This window comes from Triticum aestivum, chromosome 5D (genome assembly GCF_018294505.1).
Source record: "Triticum aestivum cultivar Chinese Spring chromosome 5D, IWGSC CS RefSeq v2.1, whole genome shotgun sequence".
Taxonomy (NCBI): domain Eukaryota; kingdom Viridiplantae; phylum Streptophyta; class Magnoliopsida; order Poales; family Poaceae; genus Triticum; species Triticum aestivum.
This window is the reverse complement of record NC_057808.1, coordinates 373,733,461-373,743,161: the sequence shown is the minus strand read 5'-3', so window position 1 is coordinate 373,743,161 and position 9,701 is coordinate 373,733,461. Positions and strand designations below refer to the sequence as shown.

The 9,701-nt window shown below is 38.4% G+C and overlaps 2 protein-coding genes across 2 annotated transcripts in view; one reads left to right on the top strand and one right to left on the bottom strand.

Moving 5' to 3' along the window:
• LOC123121878 (vacuolar protein sorting-associated protein 52 A) overlaps window positions 1-3,047 on the top strand; it is a 9,949-nt gene extending 6,902 nt beyond the window's left edge. Inside the window, exons 13-19 of the mRNA XM_044541972.1 lie at window positions 889-989; window positions 1,424-1,474; window positions 1,655-1,834; window positions 1,964-2,098; window positions 2,185-2,259; window positions 2,370-2,427; window positions 2,540-3,047. Of these exons, the coding sequence (XP_044397907.1) occupies window positions 889-989; window positions 1,424-1,474; window positions 1,655-1,834; window positions 1,964-2,098; window positions 2,185-2,259; window positions 2,370-2,427; window positions 2,540-2,841 (902 nt within the window). The 3' untranslated portion in view covers window positions 2,842-3,047. The remainder of the gene's footprint in view (window positions 1-888; window positions 990-1,423; window positions 1,475-1,654; window positions 1,835-1,963; window positions 2,099-2,184; window positions 2,260-2,369; window positions 2,428-2,539) is intronic.
• A 652-nt stretch (window positions 3,048-3,699) lies between these two features.
• On the bottom strand, window positions 3,700-9,431 carry LOC123121877 (glutamate receptor 2.8-like). Its single transcript, XM_044541971.1, has 7 exons — window positions 9,361-9,431; window positions 9,242-9,306; window positions 6,835-8,174; window positions 6,321-6,500; window positions 5,778-5,826; window positions 5,067-5,461; window positions 3,700-4,203 (listed from the first exon to the last, which is right to left on the bottom strand). The coding sequence occupies exons 1-7, from the start codon at window positions 9,429-9,431 to the stop codon at window positions 3,700-3,702; spliced, it is 2,604 nt and encodes an 867-aa protein (XP_044397906.1).
• Between the last annotated feature and the right edge of the window lie 270 nt (window positions 9,432-9,701).

Sequence of the window (9,701 nt, the reverse complement as noted above, 5' to 3'; positions counted from 1 at the left end):
AAACCCATCTTTCGGTTGTACCAGCATGTAAACTCCCACTGTGTCATTGGATGGGATTTCAGTTATTTGTAAAACAGATGTGCATGAGTCCATGTGGCACGTACAGTTACATGCCATTGTATCTGACCCATCCATAGTATCGAACAACCTACCCAGGTGTCAGTTCTCACTTTAGCATCCAAAGATCTATTTGCACTAAAAAATCTCCTTGTTTGCTTTGCTATTGTCTGCTTGCCTGACAAATCCCAGTGTCAGCATAAAACACTATGCATGCTAAGACAAAAACTGGTATGCATGCTTTTATTTGTTGGTTGTACTATTCTGGATTATATGAGTGTACGACTGGTTGATGTCAGTTCTGGTTCAGATGCTCCGTAATTTATCTAGTGTAAACTAAAATATCTTCACTTCTATAAATATCTGAGTTGGCGACGGTCCGTTCACCTTCAGAGGTCTGCCATACCACAATTATCATACATTCTGTTGTAGACGGATGTATCACGATCTTCGATTAGTTGATTTGCTTAATGTATATTCTGAGATATCTTTTTATTTGCACAAATTATGGACTAGGATGACAAATGTAATAACTTAGGCATTTAAGAGAACTTGTATAGCAATACACGAGTATTTAGCTAGTAAACTTAAAAGCCCACTCTTGGTTAGATCTTCTTTTGCAGTAAAGCCAGTATGGTAGCGTGCATGTTAAGTTAATAGTTTAGAAAGGTTGAGGAGCTTATGAGTTACTCCAACAAACACTTATCTAATATTCTTATCCGTGTCATAATAAAAGTTCCACTATGTTGGTGAAGTTGGCATTGACCTTACCATCTTTTTCATAATTATGGTGGATGCAAATGATTTGAAAGTTTTGATTGTTTCATTCAGGACCAATTCAAGTTGTTGATGAATATTTCGATGCTGTACTTCTGAACTGCTACGATGCAATAGGAATAATGCTTATGATTCGGATAATTCATCAGCACCAGGTATTTCTCGTTTGATCTTATTCGGAATAACTAGTAAAACTTAAGAAAGCTTATGTTCTGAAAGCGGTTGCAGGGTTGCAGCCTTTCATGTTCCATAAAGGGATGTCCCTGTAATTTATAAACCAGTTCTAGTCCAATATTTAATGTTAAACAGGCCTGGCAACAAGAGATAATTGCCATTTTGCTAAATTATTCTGGTTGTTTTTCACCAGAAACTGGCCAAAATTACCCTCCCCCTTTGTATGTTATTTTATTCCTTAAAGATTAGCTGATAAATTATTTGCAACAGCATTTCTAAATCTCTACACATTGTTAGATTCTTTCAAGTAGTCAATAAAGTGGCACAACCCTGTGTAAATTGGTAACTGAATGTGTGGCAAAGCGTACATGACCCGTGAGGAACATAAATCTGAATGGAATTTATGTTTGTGCAGCTTATCATGTTTAAGCGGCGAATTCCATGTTTGGACTCGTACCTAGACAAGGTTTGTTCTGATTCCCTCCTTGTTCGCTCCTTCAAGTTTTAAATCAACTTTACTTGAGATTTACCTTTGTGAACGTGGAGTTACCTTTAGGAAAGCTCATGCTAAATTGGATGAGAATTTGTCTTCTGTTCCACATTCCAAAATTAGTTTGAATCATCTTTCATGTTGCACAATGGGCAGGTTAACATGTCACTTTGGCCTCGCTTCAAGATGGTCTTTGACTTGCATTTGAGCAGCTTGCGGAATGCTAATATTAAGACTCTTTGGGAGGATGATGTGCATCCTCACTATGTAACAAGAAGATATGCTGAATTTACAGCGTCTCTTGTTCATCTCAATGTTGAATATGGGGATGGTCAGGTTAGTTGATCACATCCAGGTCAACCCAATATTTACCTTTCTGGAATTCTTCACCACATTGCCATGCAATAGGAAGACCATTTTTTTTGTAGCCTATGGGAATTAAAGAAGTGGTTTCTACATTTGCAGCTTGATCTAAATCTTGAGCGATTACGGATGGCTATTGAAGACTTGCTTGTTAAGTTGGCCAAGATGTTCCCTAAACCAAAGATGCAAACTGTTTTCCTGATAAACAACTATGATTTAACAATTGCCATATTGAAGGTTGGTACTTTTGAGTTAGCATCAGTTACAATACAAAATACTATATGCATTGCCTTTCCAAATCTGTTGTGATCTTTGTCATACAGGAAGCTGGCACTGAGGGTGGAAAAACACAACTTCACTTCGAGGAGGTTCTTAAGAGCAACATTGCAATATATGTGGTATGCACTCTGTCTTATTGATGGAACGAAGTTTTGTCGTGGCCAGAGAAATACTGTCCACCACATTTTTTGTTGGGTGTTGATTTGATTCATAACAAACATTTATGCAGGAGGAAGTGCTTCTGGAGCATTTCTCTGACTTGATCAAGTTTGTCAAAACGCGTACATGTAAGTAGAATTCTGTTACAACACTGCTTTTCTCCCTCCCTCTTTCTTTCTTTCTTTCTTTCTTTCTTTCTTCGCAGTGACATCTCTTCTCTGCCTGAATTTTACTTATTAGCGGAAGACCCTGCCTCGAGTTCGGACAAGGCCAACATTGGCGACGTAGAGCCATTGGTGAAGGATTTCGCGAACCGATGGAAGGCCGCGATCGAGCTGATGCACAAGGATGTCATCACATCCTTCAGCAACTTCCTGTGTGGGATGGAGATCCTGAAAGCGGCCCTCACGCAGCTGCTCCTGTACTACACGAGGCTGACCGAGTGCGTCAAGAGGGTCAACGGTGGGTCCGTCCTCAACAAGGACCTGGTCTCCATATCCTCCATCCTGTACGAGATCAAGAAATACTCTAGGACCTTTTAGTTACTTCCTCCCTGCCATGTACACTAAAATGAGAGGAGGGGAGGGGAGGGATGTGGTGTATGTATCCTTATGCTGTTAATGGAAACTCTGATCCATGCCATGCTACTGGAAAAAGAACAGGGCTCTCTACAGATACATAAACAGTAGTATGTATCAAGGTTCCTCGATTGGAATGTGTGATTTTATGAGATTCCTGAGACCCCCCATGGCACGACTTCTCTTCTTCCAAGGTGACGATGAATCAATCATCATTTTATTTATCTGCTCAAGTCCATGATTCGTACTAGCTGAAATGGGGCTGACAACTTGTGCATTTGTCTCCCGCTTGGAGTTGGTTCGAATTTGATCACGTACTGTCTGTACGCGTCCGTGAATGTTGGTGCAGGGCAGACAGCTTGTGAATTCCATGCAAATGTTGGGTTACTGCAGCTAGGGTGTTAGATTGCCAACAGAACGCAACCTTTTCTAGATCGTTACAAAAGCGCGTCTGGTTAGATCAGATGTAAAGTATTTTTAAGGAAATGTTCTTACTGAAGGAGAATATAGCCTGGTTCATAGTGAGCTTTCTTTGATTTTTCCGGGAAAAGTACTGTACATGATATAATGAGAACGGTTAGATCTTTTCAGCTGTGGCTGAACGATGCCTGAAAGGTGAACTGAAGCATAAGTAGACTGAAAATTTACTTGATTTTGCATGCATAGCAAATTCCACATACCCAAGTTCAGCCTAGCCGGCTTCCCTCACGGTTAATTATTTGTTCATCTTTGAGCCTGAAAGGTGAACTTTGCTCAGTTGGAAACTAACTTGAGCTAATAACGACTCCCCGTCCCCGCGACTAATTTGTGCACTGATATGAGTCAGTGATGCACTGATATGGGTAGCTGGCGACCGTTTCTGTTCCGATTGTGAAGCACTGACTGTGTTGTTTGGCTCCCTATCAATTCAGTTTCCGTTTCCATTGCTCTTTTGATCTCTTTGCTCTTCCATTTCCTCTTTTTCCTTTGCCCATGTCCATATTCACTTTGGTCATATCCTCTGTTCTCCCGTTTCCTCTTCTTTTTGCCCATGCCCACATTCATTTTGGCCACCTCTCCTATGTTCCTTGCATTTTGTCGATATTTTTTGTAGCAGCTCATCACCATGGCTACCAAAAGGCAATAGGTTGTTACAATTACAGTTAGAGCGAATAATCCCCCAAAACTTTCAAAAGTTATGGCGTCTGAACCATCAAGTGTGCCATCATTTTCATGGCTATTTTGACCCATCCATTTCTTTTCAAATTGAATGATAGTATCTCCTTCTGTTATGTTGATTATTGCCCTCGACATTTCAGGAGCTAGCGGAGAATTCCTGGGAAGCGCCTAATCAACAAAAAGATCATTGTTATAAGCTGCACGTGCTATTCCACTGACAATATCTGACACTATAAAATCCTGAAAAACAGATCCCCTCCCCCTTGATATAATAGTGCATGGTATGATGAGTTTATTACTTAGCAGTACCATACCCTTCAGAGAATCATGCCAAAAGTTGCTTAAATAGCAAAAAAAGATCCAGTAAACGCTTTCAGGCTTAGTTTCTGATTTTTGTGCAGACGTTCTGAGAATCAGGCTTACTTTTAAAGTTATTGTAGAAAGGTTGTCAAAAGTCTATTGATCTGTTTGGTAAATCAAATTACAGTCAGATGAAATATTATCGATGGCTGACCTCCCAAATGGGATCTCATATGTTCTCAAATGCAAATATGCTATTTGATTTAGAAAGAAAGAAAAAGATAGCCAAACACCTAGATATCTAAAAGTAAACCAACCGATAGAGACTATTTATCATAATCAAATGCAATTCCAAACAGAGCCTAAGTGTGATCAACTGCAAATATCAACTCATGTTAAAGTTTCCGAGAGTAAATGTATGGATCTATGTTGTTATGTGATGGTTTCTTCAAGCCTCTTGCATATATATTGTCATGTATGGTAGTTAAATTTATAGAAAACACACATCGTGTTCATTTTGCTATTAATTTCCCTGTCTGTCCTAAAATTGCATCATTCCACCGGGACGCTATTAGATAGCCCTAATATCCATTTATGATTGATTTTCAGAACATATATGTATATTAAGTTTGAATTTTTATAATGTAATCTTGTGGTGACATGGTACTAGAATCAAGGGGAACACATAAGCATAGCATTTTCAAGAGAATAGTGAGTGTAGTTAAACTTACAAATGCAAAGCCTACACTCTTGTAAATAGGCGCTACCATTGTGTAACCTTTGCTGTATTTTGCGAGAAAAAGTTTGATGTATGGGACTTCATGTACAAGCGCAGCAATGCTTCCATTAGAAAGAGCACTATAGAAATCGTTAGGTGTAGCATAGGGCCTGATTTTTGATGTATGAAAACCAATATCAAGCAGTAGACCCTCTACATAGGAACCTTGGTGGAACCCTACATATTGCCCATTCTTCTGGAGTTCATGAACATCGGTCACTGTTGGTGAAAGCTGCTGTACTGTAAGCATTGATGCAAAGCTTGCTGTATAACTTGCTGCAAGTACTAGAAGAACAACCCTCCATACACGTAGAACGATTCTAGCTAGAAAGCGTTTCAGCTCTTCCTCTGCAGAAATGAAAATCAAGACTTCATTAAGACACTAAAGAAATTTCAAAGCTGGAATACTGTAATGCACACCATTCCAGGACTTGCTAGAAAGCATATGTAATTTCAATTATTTTAGGTGATAAATGCAAGTCATAGACTAGTTTTTAACTAATTCAAATAAGGACACTGTTGAATGACAAGATAGGTTTTCTCTCTAGTGAAGTGCTATTAAGAAGAAAAGGCGCACCTATGTCATAGCTTCTATTAGGTTTGTTCATTCTCCTAGGGAAAATAATAGAGTGACTCATGCCCTTGCTCGTAACGCGGAGGGTACCTTGTTGATTATGATGCAAGAGGACCCTCCTAATTTCCTTCGCGGCATTCTATCGAACGGTGTAAATTTATTCTATAATCAATAAAATCGCCATGAATGCTCCCTCAAAAAAGAAGAAGAAAAGGCACATTTTTTATTTTTAAGCAGATACAAACTGGGATAAGTTCACTTTGTCCCTCTGTTTCTTTATACTGCATTTGTTAAGCATTATTAATTCGATAGATCTAAGTTATTTATGAAGATAAATTTAGCTACAGTAGTCTCATAGAGATGTTTAGCCAGATCAATGTAGTAATCTTTGTTGTAGGAATTTTTTGATGCTTGTTATTTTGATATAGTGCAACAAATGCTTTATCCATGCAATTGAAATGCTGTTCAAAATTCTGCAAAGATCTAAGAAAAAGTAATGTTTACTCAACTCTCTTCAAAAATGGAGAATATTGTAATCGCCAGCTGTTTGAGTGAAAACGGAACATGAACATGTTCATTGCCAATTAGATGCTCTAGAAGCCAGACAACAACTCCTGTGTAGAGAAAGCATACGATGCTGCCAAACCACATCTCAGTGCTCAATGGTTTCAAGAAAAGCCACATGTCTGTATTCACGTTTTCCTTGACTGGAACAATCATCCCTACTCCAGATTCTGTGTATGGTGCAGTGAAGTCGACATACAATGATCTATTGGACCTTATAGTAATATCTGCAACCGCTATTTCATATTTCTGCAATGAAATTAGTCAGCTTTATATATTTAAGAAAAAAGGGATATCTACATTTAAGATTGATTAAACAGTTATAATCTTAGTTGTTCAACAAAGAGTAATTATTTTAGCAAGCAATAAACTTTTGAGTTGCTTTTCTTTGAGAAAGAAAAATTTAGAATGAGCCTTTGTTTGCATCATTTTTGTGTATAAAATGTAATAATTGTGGCCTGAATGCATAACAAAATATTGGATGGAAATGTGGAACACAATTAATACATTGCAAAAATGTTTGAGCTACTGAGTCTTTTCTTTACAATTTGAGAAATTGCCTTACATATATATTACTTCTTACCTGAAGGTAGACCTGATAAACAAAATCATTGTAGCTTCCGGAAATTGGTGCATCAGCAGTGTCAAATTCTAGGTATTCATAAGAAAGCGGACGATGTAGCCTCTTTACTGCCTCCTCAAATATGTCAATTGAAAGGCCACTCGCTGTTGTTGCATTTGTGATAGGATCTTTGTATGTCTTTATAAACTCTGTAAATTCGCTAGAGCACACACCGACTCTAAGCTTCTTACCAACTCTAGGAATTTCCCAGCCCATTGGTATTTCGGTGGACTCTCCTGGCCAAATTACAGGATTTAGATCAAGCATTGATGCTTGTCCTGTTTTTTTAGAGTAATCTCGCTTTAACTTCCGTAAAAGTCCATTCACAGTCCAAAACCCGATTTCTCTCCAACCTCTCTCAACCACATTTATTATTTGGAACACAGAAACTTTAAGCTGTTGTCTATCTGTAAGGTCAAATTCACCACTTAAACCTCTGAACTTATTTTGTACGATCACTGATAAGAGTTCAGGACCATTAGTGGAAATAACCATGGATTCCAAGCATGTGGAGCTTTTAGTGGGCCATGGTTGCTTATCTCTAGCACTGGATATCCCAACCTTTTCTGCTGCATGTGCAATTGCCCATATCGTATCATAGCCCCATAGTCCAACAATGCTTAGTTTATTAAAGGGTGATTCATATGGGTTATCCTGTTGGTACATTCTGTTCCACCTTATGGATAAATTATCAAGTTCTTGTGATCTGGGAACATGACACCTTACTCCTAGGACACCTTCCATTGCCTCAATGACACTTGGATTGAGTGAGTCGATGATGTTTGCTACTCCATTTGTAGTGATCCACGCAAATCCTTTGTTCATCATCCCTACCTCTTTTGCTTTCGTAAAAATAAGGGAAGCCATAATGGATGACATATGAACAATAAATACCCTTGTTTGCATTGCTATCAACACACCGAGTTCTTGCATAATGGTTTCGTTTGTAGCCGACGAAGGGATGGCGCTGCGATACGGAACACGGACATCAATTTCTTGAAGTGCATCAGTGAGGTATGGTAGGATGCCTCTCCCATAGTCAGTGTCTTCATATACTGCCACCACTTCTCTCCATCCACATGCTTGTACAAGCGCGGCAATGCTTTTCACCTGAGTTGAGTCATCCAACGTTGCTCGTACAAAATACGGCATACTATTATAAGTGAGGGATGGGCTTGTTGCTGTGAATGATATTATGGGGACTTGGGTTACATTTCCAATATTAGATATGAACACAGCCTCTGATGATTTCTGGGGACCAATGATGGCTTGCACTTTGTAGCTCTCCAGTAATTCAATAGCTTTCAGAAGGGAACAAGAAAGTTACTGTCAAATAATATATGTGGAATAATATGCAATATCAACACCATAACTGGTTCATTCAAGATAGGAAAAAGGTTAAGAAAAACTTAGTTTTGGACCTTACAGTTTTATTAGTCAATACTCTAATTTTCAGGATATTTGACAGAAGACGCAACACACATGTGCAATGAAATACAAAATTAACCTCTTATTTCAGAATATAGCAGGGGAGAGCCCCTGCTGTTTGTTAAATACATACATTTATGGGTAACCGTGTACCACTATGAACACATATTTACAAGAAGATTGCATTCATGATACGAGATACAAGGCCAAAAATATTAACCCATTCACTTAGAACTATCAAAGCTGAGTTTCTGAGGCATTCTAGCTCTTAGAAAACTTATATGGAAAGTTATGAGTACAATATACTCCTTCTATTTTCTCGCAAAAAAGATATACTCCTTTATTTCAAATGGTGTGCATTATTTTTTCATGAAAAATGCAAAGTTTGTGTCTTGATAGATTGATAGAAATAATTTGAATTTCTTATATGACATTCTATTGAAAAATAGTTAAAATTACAATCACAAGAAAGTGCATTTGAATACGAATCTAAACTCCAATTGCATTAATTTATAACATAATCCACATATAATTGCATTAATTGTTGGTCGGTGCATGTATCTGGACATGCCAATAAAAGCACCCATGATCGAATTTTCTTGGACAAGCCAAATATGCCGTATGCTTGGTTATGGAGGTAGTATTTTTCTATTTCCCGTGGGATTTTATCATTGGTTTGTGGAGTTTTGCAATACTTGTTTCAATGATGCATTAAGAATGATGACTTTGTGACTTTTATTGGCTGAGACAGGAGGGCTTGAAAGCGCGTTATAATTACAAGTTTCAGACCACTGTAATAGGGGATTGCTTGATTGGGCCCGTTACAAGAAATTGATGTCATTTGTGAATGGATTTTTCAACTGTTTTTTCCCTCAAAAAATAGGGTTAGAACGGCATCTGCATCGACATGCAACCCTTGGGTTTTCAACTAAAAATAAACCTTCTTCTTCGTTATTGTGCTTTTCATACATCTTGCTTGGTCTAAGGTCACTGAGGCATTCGCAACTAATGGGATCATAGAAAACAACCTAATTAGGTCCAATAACCATTACTCAAGACCTCAACAGGTCCACATCCTTTATTTCAACACATGGCATCCCGTCTGTGTTGCCACTTATCCTCCTTCTCATCCTCGCTGACGGTGGCCACAGTGCTCACACAATCACAACACATTTGAATGTTGTCAATCCTAAGGCGTCTCTCTCTCTCTCTCTCTCTCCCTCTCCCTCTCTCTCTCTCTCTCTCTCGGCATAAGATGAAAATTCTATTTTTTCTATGAGATTTTGACGAAGCGTGCATGCTTTTTTATAGATGGTTTCTTTCGTCTACAATCTTGGTTTTTATTAGGTGTTTATTTCCAATCGGGATGGGCACTGGTATGAAAGAAAGACGAATCATGT

Coding starts and splice junctions, on each gene's coding strand:
- LOC123121877 (XM_044541971.1), bottom strand. CDS start 9,431: ATGAGAAGGAGGATAAGTGGCAACACAGACGGGATGCCATGTGTTGAA. Junction 5,827..6,320: donor AGATGTGGTTTGGCAGCATC/GTATGCTTTCTC, acceptor ACCGTTCGATAG/AATGCCGCGAAGGAAATTAG. Junction 5,462..5,777: donor CTTGCATCATAATCAACAAG/GTACCCTCCGCG, acceptor TCATTTCTGCAG/AGGAAGAGCTGAAACGCTTT.